The 25,473-nt window shown below is 48.9% G+C and overlaps 2 protein-coding genes, 1 long non-coding RNA gene and 3 pseudogenes across 3 annotated transcripts in view; 3 read left to right on the top strand and 3 right to left on the bottom strand.

Annotated features, from left to right (window-relative positions):
* Window positions 1–777, top strand: part of ALMS1 (ALMS1 centrosome and basal body associated protein) — a 169,892-nt gene extending 169,115 nt beyond the window's left edge. The window contains exon 23 of the mRNA XM_069494170.1: window positions 578–777. Within this exon, the coding sequence (XP_069350271.1) occupies window positions 578–622 (45 nt within the window). The 3' untranslated portion in view covers window positions 623–777. The remainder of the gene's footprint in view (window positions 1–577) is intronic.
* A 1,051-nt stretch (window positions 778–1,828) lies between these two features.
* LOC138399468 (EKC/KEOPS complex subunit TPRKB-like) lies at window positions 1,829–14,259 on the bottom strand (annotated as a pseudogene).
* Window positions 10,223–14,250, bottom strand: LOC138400302 (putative N-acetyltransferase 8B). The gene has a single exon (XM_069495354.1). The coding sequence runs from the start codon at window positions 14,242–14,244 to the stop codon at window positions 13,561–13,563; it is 684 nt and encodes a 227-aa protein (XP_069351455.1). The 5' UTR covers window positions 14,245–14,250; the 3' UTR covers window positions 10,223–13,560.
* Window positions 14,260–16,182: 1,923 nt separating the features above from the next.
* Window positions 16,183–25,473, top strand: part of LOC138400306 (uncharacterized) — a 22,808-nt gene continuing 13,517 nt past the window's right edge. Inside the window, exon 1 of the long non-coding RNA XR_011236226.1 lies at window positions 16,183–17,020. This is a non-coding gene — a long non-coding RNA (uncharacterized lncRNA). The remainder of the gene's footprint in view (window positions 17,021–25,473) is intronic.
* On the bottom strand, window positions 21,590–22,811 carry LOC138400305 (POU domain, class 5, transcription factor 1 pseudogene; annotated as a pseudogene).
* On the top strand, window positions 24,032–25,167 carry LOC138400063 (activated RNA polymerase II transcriptional coactivator p15 pseudogene; annotated as a pseudogene).

The following is a 25,473-nucleotide window of genomic DNA, read 5'->3' as shown; positions in this document are numbered from 1 at the left end:
TTCCTGCCTGTGTCCCCAGTGAAGTCAGTGGTGCTGCGGGTCTTGCTGCCAGTTAATTCCCCAAGAAACCAGAATGGCTACTGTGCGTGAAGGGCCACATCCTTCACTGTCCCTGTGTCCTTTCCAACCCCCTCACTACACCTCAGAGGACTCTGAAAGCCAGAAACCAAAAGACCAGTTCATCCCAGACTGATGTAGGACTGGGGAACTTTCTGGAGCACACCCCAGAACCTGGGCCCGCTGCCTCAGGGCGGGAGGCGCCGGCACTGCCCGGCCTCCTGGTGTGTCAGCGTCGCAAGGCCTGGCCTCACTGTGCTCGTGTGTTTGTGAACTGAGGGAATGATTATTCTGTCAGGATTATAAATTATCTATATCTGCATAGAAATAATAGAGAGTGATTATAGATCATCTTTCCCAAACCTTCCAGGTTGTATTTTTTGTATAATTACCATAGTTTCTGTAGCTGAGTAAAATAACAAGATCTGGGTGGCGGATCTCCTAGCTCCATGGGAGGAGTGGCGTCTGCTCTGGTGACAAGAGCGCCTAACTTCTTTCCTGCCTTTCTTTTCTTCCACAGAAAGTGACCAATCAACTCTTGGGGAGAAAAGTTCCCTGGGAGTGACGTAAGAACATTTTCCTCAGAGCCTTGGAATTATATTTTATGAACCTGGAGAAGCACAATTCTTACTTTTATGAGTCTGGTTTAATAAAGCTTACTCTTTGTCCGTGTGTAATTTAGAAATAGTGACTTCGAAGGAGTCTGGGGCAGAGTGGTGATTAAAATTACTGATGGTTTAGGAGCAAGACTTTCCCCACAGTGGCCTTGCCATGTGTTCCAATGATATTTTCTCTTCATTTTAGCCAAGAGTGAGTTCCTTTTGTATGTGTTTTTTATACTTTTAGAAAATAAATAACTTTGATTGACTCATAGTAAGCATTTCTTTCCCACTTGGAGGTGCAGGAGCTGAGCATTGTCTCCCCTGAGGTGTCTAAACCCATCAGTGGAGGGAAGTGTGCTCTTAAAATGCAATGTGGCCTTTCTCTTTAGAAACACAGCACACCATGGTGAGAGCCGTGTCGTGGGCTTTGTGGAGAGGGTGTCTGGTTAGGGAACCCCTGGGGTCCAGAGCCTCCTTTCAGCCTCACTCCAGCGCCCCAGGGACTGGCGTTGCAGGCTGGGAAGAAAGGCCACCAGCCTTGCTCGGTGGATCTTCCTCCCCTCCTCCCCCCACCCTCTTGTTTTTAGGATTGGTGCGCCAGACTCTGCATCTTCACTCGTGAAACCAAGATTTGTAACGTAGAGAACAACTTCTAAAATCCAGAGCCTTGATGAAAATGTAACGAGATTTTTTTCCCTGTGTCCTGGAACAGCAGCAAAGGCCAAAGTGAGGGGGGAAGGTGCTAAGCAACCTCACTGTAAGGTCAGTGAACCCCAGCAGTGGGGGCCAGCTGAGAGGCCGGATCAAAGAGCAGGCCCTGCCCCAAGCACAGTTCAGAGCTTTCAGATGGTGCCGCTTAGGCTCCTTCCTGATCCTGGAAGCAAGCGCAGAGAGGACGCCTGGAAAAGAGCCCGTGGTGTGTGAGGTCGGCTCCTAGTTCTTCCCTTTCTCGCTGGGTAAGGTGGCTAACCACTGCAGGCCAGCTTACCTGTAAAATGAGTGGGTTAATACCTCTAGGCTCCCTTTTAGCTCTAAAATGCCGTGACTGTTTACTCATTTTGTAGGAGGTTTTTATTCAGAATGGAAACAGAAAGTAATAGTTGTCTCAAAACAGGTCTGCAAGGAATCTAGGGCAGGGCGGAATCTAGGGATGATAAGTATGATTCTCTTTAGCCCAGGGCTGTGTCATCCAGACACCTTCCCAGAGCATTTAGGTTCAGGGCCTGGGAAGAGCCTGGGCGGCAGCTGGCAACCAGCTCCTCCCAGCCCCGGCAGGAACACACCTGAGGAATGCACTACAGGTGCATTGGGGACCTGGTAGCCTCTCCGCTGGGTTCACTTAAACAGGAAACCTACAGGCTTGCTTTCATGTGAAAATAACAGCAGGGTTCCCCCAGGCTACAGCCACGGGCATGGCCGGGGGCAGAGTCAAAGCACACAAGGGTGTAGGAAGGGGGCTGGTCGCTGCACAACTGTAGTCTTCCTGCCCCTCCAGTGCGAAGAGACCTTTGGCTGAGCGTGGCCTGGAGAATCCTGGTGCACAGGATCCCAGAATCTGTTCTGCACCAGAGCTCAGGATGGTTCCCCACCCTGCACAAATCAGCTGGGACTGAGCATCTGGCAGAAGCCACAGGGTCACCACCTTGTGCCATCAGGCTGCATCCTCCTGTCGCCATTAGGCTACTCTGTTCCTCCCTCTACCAGCCACAACCCACACCACCACCACCACACAGGACCCTGCTCTGAACGTGCTTTCCCCCCATCTCTGGCAGGACCTCGAGCCTGATGTTTTATTTTGGTTTTTGTTGTTGCACAAGTGCAAGAAGCCCAGGCTGAGGCTGTACCTTTGCCCCGTTGACCCTGGTTCTGAGCTACGGTGGGTTTCACTCTGAAGCCACTGCCCTCTTTTCTGCTGGAGGTTAGACTTGAGCCTCCTTAGCCACTCCTCTTCCCTGAGGACAGCCTCTGTTTCTGCCCACCCCTAGCAAAGACCACCAGCAACCACCACCACATGCAGTTAGGGGTGAGGGAGGGAATGAAGAAGGCAGAATGTTTTAACTATAAATCACAAAACATTGTGTGTGTCCCAAATGATGGTTCTGGCCAGTCGTTAGAAAGTGAGGCCAAGCTAAACTGTTGAGTGATCTACATCTTGACCTGTTTGGGAGCTGGGTGATTTGAACTATTATGTTCACTGGCTCTGAAGCCTTGCTTATAGCCTTTTCCCACTTTCTCACTAAATACTCATGAACTGGGATGGGGGTGGCCACAGGGAAAAAGGGAATAGTATTAAAATGAAAGCTAACACTGTTGGCCTCTGGGGGCACTCTTGGCTCAGCTCCATAGTTCTGTCCCTTTGCAACTCCCCAAAATGAGGATCCTGATCTAAGGAAACTCCACCGCCACCCCAGGGCTAGGGTGGATCGCCCATTAGATAGTAAGCTCCAGGAAGGCAAGACTCAACCATCTTGTTCCCTTTGTTTCTCTGGGACCTAGCACAATGTGTAGCACATGGTTGGCTTAATAAGAATGTTGAATGACACACAGAGAGTGATCAGTCCAGATTAGATGCCAGAAGCTCTAGAAAAGACTAAGGAGATTTAATTGAGAGAGTACCTGAGGCATCTGAATATTCAAAGGAGATGTTTAGACATCTGATAGAGTCTGGGGTTGAATAAATGATACATAGAAAACTGAACAACAGCAAAAAGATAATTATCAATTCCAAGGAAAAGGATACAAATCAAAAACCTACAGGAAAAGACAAATCATCAGTTTTACCATGAAGTTTAGCTTGAAATTAACACAGAATATTGATGTAGCCCAAACTGGGAAGCTAGGGAGGAAGAGGGTGCATATGCATGGTGGAGACTCATCCTCAGCCTCTGCCGCTGCTACGCAACAGACAAGCTGGAGCCTAACAGTGGAGCACAGCCCATTAGAGGGGTACAGGGAGCAGATACAGGGAGGGTCATGGGCTACTCTTTGGCATAACAAATCTGTAGAACTCTGAATCTTTAAAATAGGTACATATATGATTTTAATAGAAATAAAAACTGAAAAGACTTCAATGTGAAAGGTAAAAACATTAAAATTTTTAGAAGAAATAGAGTATGTCCAAGAACTTGGTTAAGGAAAAATGTTTTAAGGAACAAAGTGCGAACCATAAGGAAAGAGGCTGATAAATTTGTTTGATAAAATGTAAAATTTTCGTTTATCAAGAGGACACCATAAAGACAGTGGAAAGACAAGGCACAAAATGGGAGAAGATAATTGCAGCACATGTAACCAACAAAAGATTTGTGTCCAAAATATATAAAGAACTCCTATGAGTCAATTTTTTTACAAAGATAATCCACAGGGAGATGGGCTAAATAAACACATGAGCAGGCAGTTTCACGGAAGAACAAATGCAGGAGAGAGTCAGTGAGTCAGTGAGTGAGTTAAAAAAAAAAAAAAAGAACAAATGCAACAAATGCAAATGGCCCATAAACATGAAAAGTTGCTTGACTTTCTTTTTAATTAGAGAAATGCACATTATGAGTGACAGGACAGCCTTGCTATTAATAATAAACTATCTAACAGGAAGAAAAAAAAGGACAAAGCTCACAGCACATAATTGCCCCTTTGAAGAAAAAGTCACTGCACAACTGCCCCTTTGTTTGATTAACTACCTGAGGCTTAAATTGTTTTATTTGAGAGTTTTGTTTTCACAGCACTTGAAGAGTTCCCAAGCAGACAGCAGGGGTGCAAGATCCCTCCCACATCCCCCAGAGCAGATTCCAAGGAGACTGGCAAGCCAGCCTCACAGAGAAGAGGGAAAAAAGGAAAAACAGATGCAGCCATTTCACAGCTGCACTCTGCATTCAGCTGGCAGCCATAACTATTTTATTTCTTTCTCTTTTTTCCCATAAAAACCCAAATCCCTTACCCTCCCCACTGACACTTCTTTCTTTCTTTTATGTCATGCCCTTCCCTTGGGAAGTAAAATAAACTTTTTCTTTACAACTTTTCTAATCTTTGTGTCGAGAATTCTTTCTCAGCCTGAGCTATGCGTTCCCATCCTAACAATGAGTAGAATAAATACCTTTCTACACTCACTGGATTGGCAAAAATTTTTCAGGCTGACACTCTGTTGACAATGATGTGGATCAAATGGAATTCACACACCGCTTGGGGAAGCTTGCATTCGATCTACAATTCAGCAAGGCTAAGCCTGCACCTCAGTTTTCAGCCCAGGAAGGTTCACAACATCTTCATAATAGCAAAGAACTGGAAACAACCCAAATGTCCTTTGACAAGAGAATGTATAAATGACAAGTGATATATCATACAAAAGAATTCTAGACAGAGGAGAAAATTAAGGAACAGCAACCTTGATGAATCTTAGAAACAATGTTGAGTAGAAAAAAACAAATTACAGGAGAATACATTGTATGATACCGTCACTATAAAGTTCAAAAACAAGCCAAGGTTAACATGTTTAGGGACATATATGGACCCACATAGTTTTACGATTAGATAGATGACAAACAGATGGATTCTTTTAAAACTCAAAATAGTGGTTACTTTTTGAGGCAGATGGGATTGGGGAAGAGAAACTGTTAGCTTCAAAAGTCTTGTCAAAAATAGTGACACCGTTCTAGTTATTCAGGCAGGCGGTAGGCTCATGGGCATTTTATTATGCATCATAATTTACATAAGGTATTTATAAGAAACATTTTAGCAAATATTTCTAATCTCACAGTAAGCAATTTGGTAAACAGATTCATAGCTAAATATAACTTTAGCTCTTGTGAACAGTGCCGCTAGGAACAGCAGGACCCAACTGTGTTTGCCTCTCACTGCCCCTTCCAAGCCTGCTGGACTGGGAAATTCCTTCCCTTATCCTAAAGGTGAGAACTCGGGTAATCCCTTGCCTGTTCTGATCACTTTTAGGTGATTATACATTCTACAATGCTCAGTTTTCATTGAAAATGCAGTCTACACTCAGTAAGTAAAAGTGTACTAATCAAAACTCCCAACTTGAGTTAGAGTTAAAATCTCTCCTCCACCAGCAGAGCATGGAGGTTTCTGACCCTCCTCTGAGTCTGTATCTGTTGTGTGTGCATCTGTGTGTGTCTGTGTAGTGGGGTGGAGGCTGCAGTTTGGCTTACTGTCCTCTCACCGTGGCAGTGTGTTGTCCCAAGCTGACTTTCTAGGGTTTCATGGGTTCTTCTGAAGCCTCCACCTGGAATCTGGACAATAACTCTGGGTATGCAGGCGATGGGTTTTCCTCCAGCTCTGGTCCTCCTCCTCCCCAAATCTGGTTTCTAGGAGTCATTCCCCTGAGACTCATAGAGTCGTCTTGAGCAGGATTGAAAATGGCTTGATGCCATCCTCTTGCATGTACATGCATGTCCCAAATCTGGTCCTCAGGAAACACTCGTGCATCCTATGTCCAGGCGAACTCTGGGAGTACAGGCCAACCCCAAGGCCACAGCCAAGCTAGGATATTACAATTCCTTCTGAAATGGACTGTTTTTCTTCAGGGCCTGATCCACAGTTCCCCTCCAGGACTTCTGAAAAGAGTGGGCAACCTCTGGACTAGGCTCAAGTTTGGAATTGTGAGTACTGTTCACAATAGGGCTGCCAGACTGAGCAAATAAAAACACAGGACTCCACTGGGCATAGTGGCTCATATCTGTAATCCCGGCACTTTAGGAGGCTGAGGCAGGAGAATTGCTTGAGGCCAGGAGTTCAACACCAGCCTGGCAAAATAGCAAGACCCTGTCTCTACAAAAAAAAAAAAAAATTTTTAAATTAACCGAGTGTGCACCTGTAGTTCCAGCAACTTGGGAGGCTGAGGCAGGAGGATCACCTGAGCACAGATGTTCGAGGTTGCAGTGAGCTGTGATGGCGACACTGCACATCTCTAAAAATAAATTTAAAAAATAAAAATTTAAATAAATGTTAAAAATACCAGACTCCCAGTTAAATTTGAATTTCAGATAACAAATGATTTTTTAGTACAAATCTGTCCCATGCTATATTTGGGCCATACTTATACTAAAAAAGTGTTGATTGTTAATGAGAAATTCAAATTTATTCAGGCATTCTGTATTTTATCTGGCGACCCTAGATCACAGATACTAGAGAGCAGTCTAAGCTGAAGCCAGCAGCAGCAAAGACACATGAAGGAATAACGGTAGGAAACCCTCCAATTATCTCATGAGTTAAAGAAATACTGCCACTGCCAGTGAAAGGAGAGGAAAGAGACCCACAGACACCACCACCCCAACCTGGGTTACACCGGGAAGCGAAGCGGCATCCAGGCAATGCAAGGATGCTCTCAGGGGGAGAGTTTTTAACGAAGGATTTCTTTCTTTTCTTCTTCTTCTTCTCCTTCTCCCCCGCCCCCTCCTCTTCTCCCCTCTCCCTCTCCTCCTCCCCCTCCCCCTTCCCCTCCCCCTCCCTCTCCCCCTCCTCCTCCATAGGATCTCACTGTGTTATCCATGCTGGAGTGGTACAGTGGCCCGATCATACCTCACTGTAACCTTGAACTCCTGTGCTCAAGCAATCCTGCCTCAGCCGCCCAAAGTGCTGGGAGACAAGCAGTAGCCACCACACCTGGCCCCCGGTATCCACTTTCCTAATTAAAGTGGAGACTGCTTTGTCAACTATGCAATTATATTTTACATAAACCTGTACCTCACGGGTCTTTGTATATATAATTATTTTTCAAGTTATTTGAAAAACATACAAACCTTTTTGACTTCTGTAATATTTGTTATAATATTTCAGGGAGATTTCTCAGAGAAACCCGATGACCTTCTACTTGAGATATTAAGTATTCTAGATTTATTTGTTTTTCTCCCTCTTCAGTGTAAACAATTAGAACTGAGGTGTCATTGGTTGAGATACCAAATTTTTTTCAAAGCCTCTGAAATCCAAGAAAAAGTACAAAACAACAAAAGACAATTAACCAGTGTGTCCTATGTCTGAAACATCTCCTGATCTACCCTCTTCCTTGGACAGGTTCTTATTTCTCATACCCTGATAGTTTTCTCTGCCTAGTTTTTCCCTTCAATAATCCTTTTCCAACATCTACTGGCCCCGCCTCTAAGGTGCTCTGTCCTTAAAGCTGCACCTTGTTCCTACAGAATCGAGGCCAGACTTTTTGACTGCACAAAAGCACCCCTCCCCCTGTCCCTGAGTGACCCTCCAGCCAGGCACTCCTGTCTTCTGGCCAGTCTGGACCGCTTGGGGATCCTGTCACATTTCATGCCATTCTGCCGTGCACACACTTTGTCCTCTGCCCTGAAGGTCTTTCTCCCCACCGTCTGGCTGCTGAGCAGGTGCTTCAAAGTCCACAGTTCAAATACTACTCCCTGCCGCACCCTCCTGCCTCCAGGATGAATGGCTTCTTTGTCCTTCCCCTAAATTTGAATTCACATTCCCACATATCATTTATCCTAGGGCATTTGAACTTTTGTCTTGTTTGCCTCTTCCTGGGAACATAATTGCTTAGTCCCCTTAGAACTGGAACTGGAACAGGGACAAGTTCAACAAATGTGTATTGAATTCAGTAGTTTCCTGTATTGTTTTAAATGATCTCAAAGAAACAACAATTACCTGGTAAATTTTATTCCAGAATTTAAGACCAGCCTGAGCAAAAGCAAGACCCCATCTCTACTAAAAATAGAAAAATTAGCTGGGCATGGTGTCTCACGCCTGTAGTCCCAGATACTTGGGAAGCTAGGACAGGAGGATCACTTGAGCTCAGGAGTTTGAGGTTGCAGTGAGCTATGATGATGCCGCTACACTCTAGCCTGGGTGAAAGAGCAAGACCCTGTCTCAGAAAAAAAAAAAAAAAAATTTATTCCAAGTACTGGGGAATTCTATTACCATGCTGAAATAACTGCATCTCATAAACTTTTCAATCATCTATATTTTAAACTATGCCATAGGTTTCCTAATTTTTCTCTTGATGATATTAGTACCTGGTTGAATTATGAATAGTAGTATTAATACTGAAACTTCATCTGCAAAATTTCAATCTTTTTTTCAGATGCTACATGTGGTATATCTTTAGCTCAATTAGCTTTTATTGAGGAAGCACTACTATGAGTATTTCAAATCACAAGCTCTTGCTGTGCACTGGGTATATGAGTGAGAATACGTTAAAGGCTGTTACAGAAAGTTCCTGGTATATGGAAAAGATATGGACCTTACCCTCAAGGAGTTTGCAGGGAGAGGGAAAGATGTACATGCTAACACACAAAATATAATGTCTTAGTATTTAGATGACTCTGAGTTTCTTAAGCAAAAATACTTGGGGGATCTTCCTGACCCTATATGATAAAAAGTACAGATAAAACTAGCCTTACTTAATTTAGCTAAACTATTGTTTACTCACATGTAATGTAACTATCTAGTGAGACAGTGCTAAACCTCAACTCTCGGTCCAAAGCCCTCTTCACTATTATTTTGGTTTATTACTAACGACCAGGTTGTAGGAATTGAGGTTCCAACTCAACATTGGAGAAGATACATGTTTTTATGACAAGGTCAACAAAAATAAAGTCACTCAATTGCACATTACATTGTTATTTGGGAAAGGTTGAAAATAATTTCAGTAGACAGAGTCTTGTCTTCATTTTTCCCAGTTTACAGAGCTGAACTGCTTTGTTTGCTGCCACAAGTATCTGAAATGGATCGACAATCTACCAAAGAGAGAAAAAAAAAATTACGCACATAGAATCTGAAGACACATGTCCTCTCTCACGTTAACTCCAGTGTCAAGCTCTTTTATTGCATCACAGTTCCTATGGATTATATTCAAAACTATTAACTCAAAGGCCTGGGTACTCAGAAAATTATATATAGGATGTTAAAGCTGCTAGTAACTTATATAAATAGTAAAAATTTAAGAAATGACATTTATTGAGAGCTGATATTATGGAAAATGTCACTAAATATTTTACCTGTGTTATTTTCTTTAATCCTCAAAACTACCCTATGAAATTGATATTATTGTGATTCGTATGCAGTAGATGAGGAAACCGAGGCAAAGAACGTCTGGGTTTCAATCCCAGCTCTCTCACTTACCACCAGGCATTTGCCATTTTGTCAGAGCCACATCACAACCTTTCTATTTCCTAGGGCAGGGCCTGGCACTTCTGCCTCCATTCACCATCAAATTCATGGTTGGTCATGTCTGACTTGGACAAGAATTTTTACCTGATGATGACAGAATTTTAGGCTGACCCATAACATCACAAAAAATTAACATATTCTTAAATGCCCAGTAGGGCTCATTCATTCTCACATTTTGTACTTACCACTGTTGGATTTATCAATGAGCCGTCGATGGTGCCTTCCATGGCCTTTTTCCTCAGGTCTCCTGCATTTTTACACCTTTAAATAATAGGAGGGTCACCCTGCACTCGGGAAATAGGTCCAGCTGATGTGTTAAGTGCATTTCAGAGAAGCAGGATTCTACTGCATGAAACCAAAAAGACCAATAGATTTCTTTTGTTTAAAAGTTAACAATATGATTCATTTCTTAATAAATATTCTTGCTAACAAATAAATGAAAATAACTTTAATAAGATGACACAACTGTTAAACTAGAGAAATTCATCCCCAAAACGCATTTGGCATCCTAGAGAGATGCTGTCTGAATTCCACGGGCTGGCATCACCACGACCAGAGCCCCAGTTCAGGCAAAGCCATCTCTACCTCTCCCTCTTTGTCCTTCTTCCTTTCTTTACCCTCCAAACGTCCTACCTCTGCCAAACACCCAGACTATTAGGCACTGACTTTGACTTTAAGGTTTCTCAGGCAACTGGCAACATCAGTCGTCTTGGAAGAGGAGGACTTGGACTCACACTGACCAAGAAGTGTCCTCACAGCCTCTCCTCCAGGGGGCTGGGGCTAAAGCTGGCACCTCCCACGACCCCTTGCTCTGTAAGGGCAGACTGAGCACAGCAGCAGCTGTCCCCATAAAAACATCCCTCAACATCTTTGCTCTCTCTGACCTTGTGAGTTTTTAGAGCCATCAAACTCCTCTTTTCTCTTGATTTTCTTGAGATGAAATTTACAGACCATAAAATTAACCTCTGCAAAATGTACCACTCGTGCCACTGGGCACATTCACAATGCTGTGCAAGCACCGCCTGTACCAAGTCCCAAACGTTGTCATCGCCCCAGAAGGAACCTGCATCACTGAGCCATCACTCCTCACATCTCTGGCCCCCAAACCCTGGCAAACCCTCAAAGATGTTCTCCATAAATTCCTTTGGAATTTCCTCATTTGGGTCTCAGACTTCATGGCGGAATGTCTTCCTTGTCATTTGGAGTGCCTCGTCTGAAGGTCCCCCTTAACCTCCTGCTGCCCCGGCCCAGTCTCCTGACCCTATAGTTAACCCTCCCCCCAAATTCACAACCAGACATATTCAGTTCTGCAGCTTTGTCTGAGTCCTGCAGGACAGCGGTGCCCACAACCCCGCTGGCAGCGAGCGTGGTGTGGAGAGGGCGCGGGTCCCTCCCCTGGCTGTCAGCGCCCAGCACGTCCCTCGGGATGACCGGGCAGTGGGGAGCGGCCGCCAGCAGAGGGCGCTCCCGACTTCTCGCCTCATGGACGGGGCCACCGAGCTGCCTGCAGAAGGAAGCCGTCCCGCATTAATACTATCGTGCTAATGTTAATCTTGTGGGCATGGTAGGCTTGGCATCCACACTTGTTTTCGCAAGTGTCGGGCAATGCTGCTGCCGCTGGTCTGGAGACCACACTTTGAGTAGCAAAGGCCTAAGTTACAATAACTACCAGAATCAAAGCAGGTGAACTGCTTCCTCCCAGCTCACAAGTTATGCAGCTGCTGAACAAACAAGGGGGTGGGGAGGAGAATGTTCCAGCAAAGGGAACAGCAAGTTCGAAGGCCTCAAGCAGAAAGAGCTTCAGTTGTTGCAAGAACTAGAAGGGGCTGTATGTGGCTGGGCCAAGCTCCACCCATGGCTCTGAAGTTCCTGGAGCAAAAGCCCTGTCCCTCCGTGAAGCCGTCTCCAATGAGGGTTGGGGCCCTTTTGATGTCCTTCCACAGGGCCCAGGACTCCCCCATCACCTCATATGACAACCCATCCGTCCTTGCCCCTCCCCTGGTCTCTCAGCCACCTCTGGGCTGTAGGTCTCTGGGCCTGGACCACGCCCATGTGGGATCAGTGAAGCCATTTCATTGTCATAGACCAAATCTTTCCAAGCACAAGGACCACTGTGGACCTCCCCCGTCTCCGGCCCCGGCCCGGTGCTCACTTGGGACGCCTCCCGAGGGCACAGGCCTTGTGGGGCGAGGAGAGCTGGGCAGAGCAGTAGGGGAGGCTGGCACCATCTGTTCCTGCCCCAGAAAGCCTGGGCCCCAGGGCGCCACCAACCAATAAGAAGCTGGAACCACATCTCCGGAGGCAACAGAAGCTCGGTTTAAAACAGCGGTGGTGGGGGCAGTTTGACAAGGGATTTCACAGCTGGGTTTTCAGAGAAGTGCAGGGAGGCGGCCCTGAGGAGGCAGATGGCCTGGCAGAGAGGAGGGTGGTGGCCCTCGTGGCCAGGCGGAAAAGAGACCAGCACAGAGGGGTAGGAGGGCAGACTGGAGGCCCATGGTTCTGGGCAGCAAGGCGCTACTGCTTGGCACTATGCCGCACTCTTGGCAAAGGACTCCATTTAGGTGAAACCTGCCTGCAAAGCCAGTGGCGGGATTAGGCCTGGTGTGGCCTGGCTGACCCTTCAGGGGCCAGCTGTAAGCAGGGGACGCTGACAGGGCTGCAGAGGACCCCAAATACTGCCTGTGCATCACAAAAACCTGGCTGATATGGTGACTTAACCTCCTGGATCAGCAAAGGACTTGGCCTCTGGGTTGGGAGGACCCATGAGGGGCTCCAGACCACCACGGGTGCACCCAGTGTTGGCAATGAACTAGCTGGTAAGGGGCTTGGTTCTCCAACATCAAAACAGCTTCAAGTCCCACCTTCTGGCTGGACCAAGGCTCAGGGGCTGACATGGTCATTTCAGGAGGCACCTGTGAAAATCTGGAGTCCCTCAGCTTTTGGGGACAGAGGCTAGGTGCCAAGTGTGACAGATCTGGGAAATGCACAATCCCATGCCCTCTCCCCGAACACATGGGAAGACCCCATGCCCAGCCTCCCTTCAGTCCCGCTAGGGACCCACCCCTGGGTCCAGGTTGAGCCCACGTTGAATCTCACATTCTATCCCTGGCTGCCTTCTTTCCCTAGCAGAGACCTTGGGGCTAGACAGGTCTCACTGGGTCGCTGGCCCCGATTGTTCCCCATGGCCACGTCCCACCCCTTTGCCATGTGACTTCGCAGCTGCTCTCACTACAGAGGCAGGCCCATCTCTAGCCCTGAGTCCGGGATGTCAGCAGATGCGACGCCTGCAGGGGCTTCAAAGTGCATTTCCTTGTTTCTGCTTTCGTTTTTGCTTCTCTGCTACTACCATAAAACCATGCCTGAGCTAGCCTGCTGGGAAATGAGAGCCCCATCACCCTGTCACTTTAGCCAACCACATGGCCTTTGTACAATGGGGTTGGCTCAGCCACCTGAGACCAGAGGCTCTGCCCAGCCAAGCCCAGCCAAGCCCAGCCAAAACTGCTGACCTGTAGGCTCACGTGCTAATTGTTTATTATTGTTTTGTGGTATTTTCTTATGCAACATCATCATGACACTACAAAACAAAACAGACGTGACCCACAAAACCTGAATGGACCAATACCCCATACACCACCGCCCCACCACACACTGGGACTCTGATGTGAATGCTCAATAAGCTTTTATTGTGTCAGCACTGAAAGGCCAGCTTTGTTATTGCTCCAGCACTGAGGATCCTCTGCTGACTGATACACAAGGAAGGAGATCACCGGCCCCCCGCCTGAGCAGAAGGGAGGTGGTAGATGAAATGAACTGTATTAACATTCATTAGCCTGAAACCCAAGCTATGGAAGGACTGGCCCATCTTCCGGAAGCCCATGCCCTGGTAGAGGCCCAGGGCAGACCGCTGCATTATGGTGGTGCCAAGGACAACTTCACTGTAGCCCTGGTCCCGGGCAAACTGGAGGACAGTCCTGACCAGGGCTTTTGCCATCCCCTGACCACGGTGCTCAGGGGACACAATGAGGTGAAACAGCTGCAACCGCTTCTCCTGCAAAGTGGGGTCGTCAATGGGCAGAGCTCCCACTGTGCCCACCACCCTCTTCTCAGACTCCGCCACCCAGAAGCAGGAGCCAGGCTCACTCAGGTAGGATTTGGTGATGTCAGCCATGTCTGTGCGCAAAGCCGTCTCTACGTACTCCCTCCAGGGCCGTCCAGCAAAGAACCACAAGACAGGGAGGAGGGCGAGGCTGAAAGTGAGAGCCAGGAGCCAGGAGCCAGAGAGCAGCAGTAAGGCCAGGGGACCCCCAGATAAGAGCAAGAGAGTCCGGGGCAGCTTCAGCATGTGGCGGAAAGTGGTGGGAATGTGCTCGGTCATCCCCCGGGAGAGCAAGCCCACCACCCACTTGCGGTCGCTCTCCTGGTATTTGCGGATGAGATAAGGAGCCATGGGAGACCTCTGTGTCTTCAATCTCAGGGTCCAACAGAGACAGTGAGGAGTCCCTGCACGCCTTCCCGGCAGCCCTGGAGAAGAGACAGAAAGCCACGTGAGTGCCCCATGCCTCGAAGCCTCGCAGGAATGGGGAGACCCTGCTCAAGAAGGTTCTTTCTGCTTTTGCTCAGGAGGAAGCAGGCCGCCTCCACTGGCAGAAGGCAGGGTCCAAAACACCAGCATTTAAATCCTGGTTGCATTGCTTTCTAGCTGTGTGACCTTGGGCATGCCACTTAACTTCTCTGAGCCTCTGTTTCTTTGTGTGTAGAACAGTGTAAAATAAAACCTGCCTTGTGGGACTGCTTTGAGGATGCAATAACTTTTAAAATGCAGTGATATATAAGATACCTTCCCCTCCACCCTTTTTTCCCTTTTTCTGGCTCTCTCAGCTTCTTGGTACATTGGAGTGACACCCGCAGCAACCAGGCTAATGTCCCCAGCCCTTTCGTCCCTCTCCAGGGACCATACATGGCAGAAATCCTGTGCTCACAAGCACAAGCTTCAGCAAAGTCTCTTTCCCCTTGACTGCATATTTTTAGGTTGCCCAGATGGCGTAAGAGGCAAACACCGAGAATGGCCGGGCCTCAACATCCCGAGGAAGGTCCAACTCACAGCTCTGTCCCTCCACCCGCATCCCTCACCTGCCACCACGGGAGCTTTGAGTGTCCAGCGCAGCCTCAGCCCTCAGCCTCTGATGGCTTCCAGGAGAGACTGTCCAGGGCCTGCCACACCTCCGGGGACAGGCGTGGATGCTCAGTCCCCTCATTGGCTGGCTCCTGGCTGTGTTTGATAATCATCAACCCCAGGGTCAAAGAGCTGGGCTGACTCAGCAGGGAGCCCAGTGTGCATTCCCCTTTGTGGTCACCGGGAAATGTGCCTGGAGCAGGGTACGCAGGGAACAGCACAGGGGGCTCCCCCTCCCTGACGCCTTAGCCGTGGCACTGCAGGACCGGAGCATCTCGCACTCGGCACACCTGGTGCTCTCTGCGACCCATCCCAGTCCCCTGCACACAGCTGCTAGCGCCATTCACCCTCTGCTGGGTCATCGCCGGCCAGAGGCCAAGTCCCCTGGCTCAGCAACAAGGTCCCTCACAGCTAGGCTTCTTTCCACCAAAGCTTTACCTGGTCCACGGAAATCGATGGTTGGCAGTTCTTGCACTTACCTCACCCGCCTCCACCGCCCTTCATCCGTTCATTCATTCCTTCATTCATTCACTCAGCAGCTGTGTGTGATGCACGCATGATGTTCTGGATGTCAAGTTCAGCTAGGAGCCACAGCCGACAGGCACAGCACGCTGTGCACCTGGTGTGTGTTCTGCTCGTTGGTCAGAGCCTGTGCCATACGAGCGGTTAAACATTTCCCACTGTCGAGGGAACAGTAAAACAGGCAAAAGCAACACAAACCTGAAAAACATAGAACTTACAAGCTGTCAAAGGGAGGCTTCCCTTCCAAAAGTTAGCTCCCACCTCTCCCCACGTGCTCTAAAGTTGCAGACCAGTTAAGGCTGAGTATTCTCAGGGCTTCCTGAAGGCAGGGTCCCAAGTGTAAGCAGGCCTTTATGTGTGATATTCAGTTCATGATCGTCGTGGGCCAGGCCGTGTGGGCACTTGGGGCAAAGCAGGGAAGCCAGCGGATGTGGGGTCTTACGCTTGGGAGTTGCTCAGGAGCGACACCAGAGGACACCTCTCCCGGCCATGATGACCACGACAAGGGGTGGGAGGGAGCGAGACGCACTGGCTGCTCCCCAGGGAGGACCAGAAGGAGAGGGAGGCCTGAGCAAGGCAGGGTGAGGGAGCGTTTCAGGCTGAGGGAACAGAAGCCTGAAGGCCCCGAGGTGGGACACAGGGAAAGCCTTCAGGGACAGATGGCCAACGTGGCTGTGGCTGCAGAGAGTGGGAGAGGGCAGCAGGGGCCTGGCCACGCAGGGTCTACCATCCTGGTGACATAGTTTGGACTATCCAAGAGCGAGGGGAGGCCATGGGCACTTCCTCTGTGTGTGTGTGTGCGTGTGTGTGCCCAAGGGCACATGCATCACTCTGGCTGCACGTGGAGAGTGGATTTGAGGAGGCAGGGTCGGAAGCAGGTACCCCCTGGAGGCTCGTGCAGCATCCAGGTGACACAAAGGTCCCCAATGCAGGTGTGCAGGTGCCCTCTGGACCATGGTACCTGGCCAAGAGGGGCTCGTGGGAACTAATTCAAGCCTTCCTCAGCTTGCCAAGCCATGAGCGTGGCATGGAGCTGAGTCTGGCCAAAGGACAGGGCACCTTTTTCCTGTTTGCACAAAGGCATTATTTGCCCACTAAACTGTGCTTCCAGCAGGCCGCGTTACTTGACCCGGTGCCTTATTTGGGGTTCACAAAGGAGCCCTGTGGGTCCCCAGAGGCCCAGGAGATAGCAGCGGTTTGACCAGAGGCTGGCGGTCAAGGTGGTGACACCGGGACCCCTGGAGGTGCATTTGGCGGCAGAAATGGCAGGAGTTAGAATGATTCACACAGCGATGAGGACAAGGAAGGGGTCAGAGATGACAGCCAGGTTTCTGGCCAGAGCATCCACGAGGACACTGGAGAGACAGATCCGGAGATGGAGACTTGCCCCGCAGGTGCTGTCCCGCAGCCGCGCTCGTCGGAAGCCAGCAGCTGGGAGCTGGGATCCAGGGCCGGTGGGTGGAGGCTGCTGAGAGCCAGGTCTTTGGCATCCCAGGGGACCTCCAGGGTAAAGTCTAACTGTGACAACGTGAGTTCTGGGTGTCGAGTCCGTGGGTGTTAAATTGTTCTCAGTACATTTCAATATTTCCTATGAACATTTCAATGTTTAGCAAAAGTTGACTTAGGAAGCAGAAGGGGTGAACAGAGGGCTCCAAAGTACACTTGTGTGTTCCCAACGTGAGTGCGACTAACAAACCAGCCAGAAACCTGAGGGTCAAGTGCAGGGCGGGGGGTTGTGCCTGTCGCTGTGCTCTCTGTCCCTGTGTGCTTGCTGGTTGCTGTGGCTTCCCCAAAGCACAGCCGCCTCAGTTTACTTCAGGCTTCTCGTCTGTCCCAATGTTTAGTGTCACTTGTGCATTTCTGTGGCTTCCTTGATAGAAGCCTGGGTTTTCTTCGTGAGACCTGAAAGATTCATTTATTCATTCAACACACCGTGGCCAAGTGCCTGCCATGGGTTCGAGGCCTGGCGCCTGTTCAAACTAGATCATTTCTGAAATTTCTTCTGGTTCTAGTTAAATTCTCAATTACTAAATAAACGAATAAGTCCTAGAGCCTCCTGGGAAGCTGGCCTGGAATTGGGCATTTGCTGCAGATAATGCCTCAAGTGCGTAACTAAAGCGCCGTGTCTCTAGCCTGTTTGTGAAAGCTGCCATGGGACAGTGAGTGGTTACCAGTGAAGCCTCCCAAGGCAAGAGGGCAAACGAACAACCCAGCATCCTTAGTTGTCTTCCCTAAATCTCACTCCAGTTCCTTAGAGTTAAGATTTTCTTGAAAAGAACATGCAGATTTATACAAAATACTAAGCCAGGTGGGTTGTTGGTGTTATTTTTTGTTTTTTGTTTTTATTTATTTATTTATTTATTTTGGTAATAAGCAGAAAGAGACCTTTTCACTGCACAGATTCTGTGTTGGGCCAGTAAGTACTGGCGGCATGCTGAGAAGTGACAGGGAATTGCTCTCAGAAACAGCAAAGAAAATGAAAGCTAAGAGCTTTAATACTTCCTGTTAAAAGAAAGGGCAGAGCCAGGTGCAGTGACTCCTGCCTCTAGTCCCAGCTACTCAGGAGGCTGAGGTGGGAGGATCCCTTGAGGCCAGGAGTTCACGTCCAGCCTGGTAACACAGGGAGACCTGAAGAGGGCAAGAGAGGCCCTGTCTCCCTTTTCTTAAAGCATTTGCTTTAGAAAACGTGTCATTGTAAATTCTTCCTGCGCCCCTTTGAGATGTAGACAACCTGTAAACTTTTTTGACAGCTCAATAAACCTCCTGCCAGTTTTACAACCCAGGACTGTCTTCCCCAAAGACCTGGGGGCCCCTCTCTTTGAAACCTAATCATCAAAAGAGATAGCGCCCCCATCTCTTATAACTTCCTCTCTGAGTTGTAACTCTACCTGCTGTCATAAATATAGGAGTTTATTTTTTTCTTTGTATCAAGCTAATTAGCAAACAGATGGCCAGGTGGATCTAAGATGCATCTAGGATAAACTGTGTGTGACCAGTGGTGCTGTGGAGTCCCCTCACTCTAGGACTGGTCACGGCTCCTCCTGCAAACACGTACAGTGTGCAGGGGGTTGTGGGAGGGGTTGCACCCCCGGCTGCGCTGGCAGGTGAACTTTCTTTCTGCTTTTGCCATCTCTTAGCGGATTGCCTGCGATGTGCGTCACACTCTGCTGCGACACATCTTCAATGATAAAAGTGCTTTCTTTCTCTTCTACCTCTGCAGAGAGGCTTTCTGGGTTGGGAGGAGATTTTGTTTGTAATCTATTTGTCCACCGTCAGGGGACCGGCTCTGCGTGGTCAGGCAGCGCGGAACACGGTTAGAACCCAGGTCCAGGCCTTGCGCACCCTCCAGGCACCCAGTTCAGCAGTAACAGAACTTTGCAATCTTCCTGAGACCCCATCACTTCCATTGCTGACACTCCTCGCGAGTGTGCGTGGCCGTCACCCTCCGCCCACCTCCACCGCAGGTGACCGCGGGAGGCCTGGCCAGGCTAGTCCTGCCACCAAGGAAGGTACGAGGGGTTGGGGACGGAAGAGAGGAGGCCTGGGACTGCCCTGCCGCGGAGGGCGATGTTGCTTCGCAGTGTGAACTAAGAATAAAATCCTCAGCTCTTGGCTGCCTGAACGGACCCCCTCTCAGCCAAGGGGGCCCCAGAGAAACCTTAAAACTGAGTTCCCAGCCATGACAGGGAGGTCCCATCGCATCATTTTACCTCTCCCTTGCTGACGGCCATCAGGCTTTATTCCCCAAGGGCCAGACCAGCATTCTCTCCTGATAAAAGACCACCAACCATGACCGGGTGCCAGCAGCACGGAACATGCGCAGAGAGGGTTTTGGTGTCTGTCTCCCCTTTTTGACAGAGAGGGCGGCCATTTCTGAACAGGGACCCCAAGACAGGCCAGACAGCTCCATTGCGCAGGCGCGTGTTTCTCTTCGCGTCAATATTCACTCCTCCTCCTACAGCTTGTTAAATACATAGGTTTGGCCGCCGGCTCACTGTAAACTCCTCTTCCCATGGCCCTGAGGGCAGCCACGAGGGGCACCTTGGGGGGCAGGGGTATAGGCCCAGCCCACTCGGCCCCAGCCTGCCCTGTTGGGGTCCCCAAGGCATGTCCCTCCTACCCAGCAGGTGCCCCCTCCCCAGCCTCTTTGAGGAAGAAGCGGCAAGGCTCCGGTTCCCCCAGCTGGAGCCACAAGTCTGGCCCCTACAGAGCAGCTGCCCCTGGGCCCGGCCTCCCAGCCTGGCCGGCCTGCACCTAGGCCCCTGACGTGTGTCCCCCGCTGAGACCTCCTAGCCCCCTCGCCACCCCCACAGCTCTTCTGTCCGGGCAACAACGTCATCTCCCGCTTCCTATAACCTATCACTGTCCGTCAAGAGAGCGGTTGCGAGGCCCCCTGGCTTGGACGTTACTGGCCTGTAGTCAGCCACCCCTGGACTCCACAGCTCTTGCTGTGGCAGGAGATTAGGGCCCAGGCTTGTTGGCACACACGGGTGTGTGCCCACTGTGGAGGGGAGACCAGACATCTCCAGATGTCTTATTTATTTTACTACCTGCCTCAGCACTACCAGGTGCATAAAAGAAGAAATTGATGTTTTGTAACAGAAATTATTAGATGCCTGCACTGTTAGATATCTTCCTATGCTATACAAGAACTAAGATTGGTATTAATGGCCTCATTTGACAAATGGAAAACGCAGACCCAGAAAGCTGAGGTGTCCTACCCAAGGCCCCAGGTGGGAGGGGGGAACTCATACCCAGATAGCTCTGGGCCCAAACGTGTGCATTGTTGCTTTTTCAGTACAGCATGCTGGCTGCAGGGGCTGGTGTTTGACAAGTGTCTGGCAAGTGATGGATTAGCGAAAAGCCCCACATGCAAAGAGAACCAGCTCTGTCTGATGGGATGTAAGATCCACCCAGCAAGCCCCATCACACCCATCCTACCACCAGTGGTCAGGCCGTACTTGGCCACATTCCAGTATGGGACTGGGGCTCTGTTCTTTCTCCAAGATCCACTTTAGTGCCACCTACTCCATCAAGACTTCTGACCACTCTCCACTGGATGAATGTTGTACCTGCTGTCTCCTTCCTTTCAAGGTCTTGCACTTCTCATTAAGCATTTGTATTGCTGCTATTTGTTACTTATTAACAATGAACTCTTAACAGTTAATTAGGCATTAACAGTTACAAGTACCCTGATAAACTATTTTATTCGTTTTTCTATTGCCCTTAGCAAACGGATTATATAGATAATTATTGATATATTTTTGGAATCACTGTTACTCCGAGAGTTGTGGATTTGAGGGGATCATGCCAATGACATCTCATACTTGCATCTGTGAAGAACACTCCCCTACTGAACCACCCCAGGCCGGAAAGGGCCAGTGAGATGGAAGGTAGACAATCAAGTGGCATTCTGGGAGTTTACAGGAAGAAGGGAAAAATCAATTCAGGTTCACTTACCTTGGGCTCCTAGAAAGACATCATTCCCCTGACCTCTCATCAAGACTCCCAGTAGCCCAACCTCAGATGGGTGCCCTGAATTCCAGTGAGGACTCACAATTTAAAAAAGACAAGTGAAACAAAATAGCAGCAAATCATTTCAACAGGAAAGAAAGTAGACAGACAGGTCATCCTCCATAAGATGTTCAGAAATCGTAGGATGATGGTCCTAGCTCTATAGAGAAGAAATGTTCTGTAACCTTTTAAACAAATTCTCTAAGGGAAAGGTATCAGGTTCCAACACTCAAATTAGGATAATTCCAGCAGATTGTATAGGTATAGTGAACAGAAGGACAGATTATGAAGGTCTAGGTGTGTAGAGGGGAACAGCAAGGATGGTCCAAGAACCCACAGGCTGAGTGGGAGCGAGAGGTTATAGGAACCTGACCAAGGAGCTGAGCAGATCATACTGTCCTGAGAGGAGGTTTGGGGACAGAGGAGAATAAACACCCTGGCCTGCCTCACTCTCTTCCTCCCTGGAATCCTCCAATCTCTGCAGGCCCCTGACTCACCTCCACCTGGCCAAACTCAAAGGGGGGTGGGAGGTGGGGAGAGTCTTTTTTAAAATAATGTTGATTTTTTTTCTTTTTAAAAATTTTTATGTTTGTGTATATGTGTGTCTCAGTCTTCTTTATTTAAAAACAAGGTGATGAGTGATGTGGGAATTAAAATCAGGAGCATCACTGAACTTCACCTTCCTTCCAGCCAGCTCCCCCAAAACTCCCTGCCCCCGCCCTTTGTGTTCCCAGTGCCATAGTGATTGAAGAACTTAATCCCAATCCCTGGTACAAACTCCAGGTTCTCCTTCCCTAATCTCCCCTTTCCCTGCCCGCCCCCCAATCCCAGAAGGGCAGGCACCTCAGTTTGAATGCATGGGAGAGCCCAGAGTGGTGACAGAGACAGAGGGAAAGGCTTCCCCCTCAGGGAAAGGGACCCAGGAGTACCGTGTGGTAAAGTGAGAGCTCCCATAGCCCAGGGTACTGAAATGGGGCCCTGGGGCCAGAGGAAAGGACACTAGTCCCCCTGAGAAAGGAGACCCGGAAGCCTCAGACTCCTCCCACTGTGAATAGTCACTGCTAGATTGCTTGCCTTCTGGCGCCAGTTAGAGAACCACACTGGGACCACATCTTTCTTGAGCCCAAGCTGCGGGGCGATGTGGCTGATCTACTGCAGTGCGGGTCTCAGGCATTGCGGGAACAAGTTCTCCAGGTTGCCTCTCACTCAGTTCTCTTTCTCTTTCAGGCCTGCACGAGGGTCTCTGCTTTGCATTATCTCCTGACGACTTTCCTCGTTGTCGGCTTCCTCCACCCAGTGCTGCAGCAGGGGCCGCAGCTCACACGTGCTCTTGACACTGAGCTCTAGAGCCTCAAATCGGCAGATGGCTGTTTGGCCGAACACCTTCCCAAAGAGAACCTCAGGGTGAACCCCACATCAGCCTGGGTATATCCCAGGGGGATCCCCTTCTGCTTCCGGAGCCTGGCACATTGCTCAAGTTCTTCTACAGAGCTTTGATGTCCTGGGACTCCTCAGGGTATGTGCTTCTCCTTCTCTAGCTTCACGGCATGGGGTGTGGGGGGTGGTGGTGAGTGCAGGGCTGGGGGAGGGCCCCTTGGAGTTGCTCTCCACTCCAGCTCCTGCCTTGCCCTTGGGCTGAGAGGTCTCCAGGCCACCTTGGGGCACTAGCCCCCCTGCAACCTGAGGGCCACAGTACGCCATCCTTCCACAGAACTCATATGGCAGCGGGTGCGGGGCACAGGGGAATGCCACACGCCTCAGAGCCTGGCCCAACCCCCAGCCCTGTTCCCGGCCCTCCAGGAGGGCCTTAGAAGCTTAGCCAGGTCCAAGGGTCAACCCAGCCTGGCTCCCGCCCTCCTGGCCCATTGGCTCCACCGCCTGGCGGGGGCGAGAAGGCAAACTCCGAAGCCAGGTGTCCCGCCATGGGGTAGGAAGGTGCCCCAAGCCAGGGGCCTGTTGAAATGAGGGCTCGCCAAGGGACTGCTCAAAACCTCTCCTTTCTTGAAATTTTTAAATTATCTTTTGCCATACACAATGTTTTGGTGAGAGATTTTTTTGTTTTCTGGAAGAGTATGCTAGCTGTCTGTGGGTTTGAACAGATAAGTGTGTGTGCTGTGATGGGGGAGGTGCAGGCAGAGGACGCTTCATCTGTAGTTATTTAAAAACATAGAGAGGTCACTGAAATTTGTTCATAGAGCAGGTTACACTCTCAGAGTGCCCCATGCTGTGAGCTCCAAGGCGCCAACTTTCCCGCCAAGCCTTGCGCTCCCCTGGGTCACAGGCTTCTCTCGGGGTCAGGGCTGGGTCCCAGCACCCCGCCAGCATGCTCTGTCCTCCTGCTTCCTGGATCTACAGCCATGGGGGCGCCCACCTGTTCCCCAGGGTGCTTCTCTACCTCATTGGGCCGCTGCTTCAAGCAACAGGCGCCCCTCTCCCCCGGTTCACATCCCACTGGAGGGAGCCGTGGCTGGAGAGAGGAGCACTCGGTTCTGCTCTCTCCCCGCTGTGGTCCTTCTCTGCCCGGAGCTTTAGGTGACTGGGCCCCAGGCACCCCTGATGAATTTCCTCCAATGCACAAAACAGACCCTCCCCCATCATCATTTGTCCAGTCAGCTGTGAGTTTTAAACCCCGGGCTGCCACCTGGCCACAAGTGTGCATTTCCTGCATTGTCCTTCCTCAAATAAACTTCTTATAACAACACCCATGCTAGCAAAATTTAAATTACATTGTCCCCAATACACCAATCTGAACCCTTTCACATGGATGCTCTGAGGGTGACACATGCAAAAGGTAACTCAGGAACACGTCCCCACGGTGATTCCCCAGTTTAAAATTCACTATCTCCCCACTTTGGCTTAAATGTTATCTTTTTCCTGGATAGTTTTAAAAATAAATTAGCACTTTTCAAAAGGTAGAAAGCACCCCAGTGTCCACCAACACATGAATGGATAAATAAAAGGTGGACATCCATGCAATGGAACATTCTTCAGCCTTCAAAGGGATGAGATTCTGACACACACTACGATGTGCATGAACCCCAGAAACATTATGCTGAACGAAACAAGCCAGACACACCAGGACAGATACTGTATGGTTTCACTCTTAGGAGGTAGATACAATAGGCAAGTTCTCGGAGACAGAAAGTACAATGGAGGTTACCAGGGGCCAGGGGAGGAGAAGATGAGGGGTTATTGCCTAAATGGGGACAGAGTTTCTGTTTGGGATGATGAAAAAGTTCTGGAAGTAGATTGTGGTCACAGTTCCACAACACTGCGAGTATAATTAATACCACTGAACTGTACACTTTAAAAATCATTAACTGTACATTATGTATACTTTGCCATAGTAAAAACATACCAAAAAAAAAAAAAAAATCAGAGGAGGTTCAGAGAGCTCAGGGTGGCAGGGTTTTCCTGCATGTACCCAAGTCTCCACATGTGTGTGCCCAGGCAGATACATGTGCACAAGAAGCAAACACAAAAATGAAAAACAAATTAATTCTATCTTAGCCAGTAAACTATTACATAAAAGGAAATCTTAATGTTACCAAAATTTTACCATGTTCGGAATAACATATCCTTCAAACCAAGCAAATTACTCCTTAGCTGAAGAAATGTGCAGGGAAGTTTGGAGTCAACAGCCTAAATTTTTTCACTGCTGGGTCCAAGTCACTGACCTGTAAAATTATCTTAGACCGAGTCTCGAGAGGTAGCAGGAGGGTGTAGGACTGCAGGAGCCAAGCCATGCCTAATCCAAGGAACTTGTTTCTTCAAGCTCTTCTGACAATGAAGTCAAAAAAAAGTTAAAGAGGAAAAAGCAAGTTGCTCCAGAAAAACCTGTGAAGAAGCCAAAGACTGCTGAGACTTCAAGAGCTGTTATATTCCAAGCAGGGCAGCAGCAGCAGACAGCGTAACATGCTTCAGACTGGGCAAATGCGGGACTTAAGTGTTCAGGACGTTAAAGGGAAAGTTCCAATTGATATTAGAGAATATTGGATGGATCCAGAAGGTGAAATGAAACCAGGAAGAAAAGGTATTTCTTTAAATCCAGAGCAACAGAGATAGCTGAAGGAACAGGTTTCTGACATTGATGATACAGTGAGAAAACTGTCAAATCCGAGCCATATAAATCCTGTACTGTCCTGGTAGTTTTAATCTGTCTTTTCCCATTGGCTTTTGTTTTCTAAATGTTGTTCTCCAAGCTATTCTATGTTTGGATGCAGAACAATTTGTAAGATGAATACTTTTTTTTAATGTGCAATATTAAAAATGTTCTAAGTGAAAAAATATTATCTTAGACCATGTCCTCCCTCCTTCCTACTTTCTGGAAAGCCCTTAGTCTCCTACCCTACACTTGCCCAACAAGTCACAAATCTGGATTTTGCCATTCCTGGCAGCCTACAGGCTGGCATCACCACTGCCAGAGCCCCAGGTCAGGCAAAGCCATCTCTCCCTCTCCCTCCCTGT

This window comes from Eulemur rufifrons, chromosome 19 (genome assembly GCF_041146395.1).
Source record: "Eulemur rufifrons isolate Redbay chromosome 19, OSU_ERuf_1, whole genome shotgun sequence".
Taxonomy (NCBI): Eukaryota; Metazoa; Chordata; class Mammalia; order Primates; family Lemuridae; genus Eulemur; species Eulemur rufifrons.
Note: the sequence above shows the minus strand (reverse complement) of the source record. Positions and strands in the feature narration are given on the sequence as shown.

What these genes read in the sequence shown, in the direction of transcription:
- LOC138400302 (XM_069495354.1), bottom strand. Translation starts at nt 14,244, where the DNA reads ATGGCTCCTTATCTCATCCGCAAATACCAGGAGAGCGACCGCAAGTGG.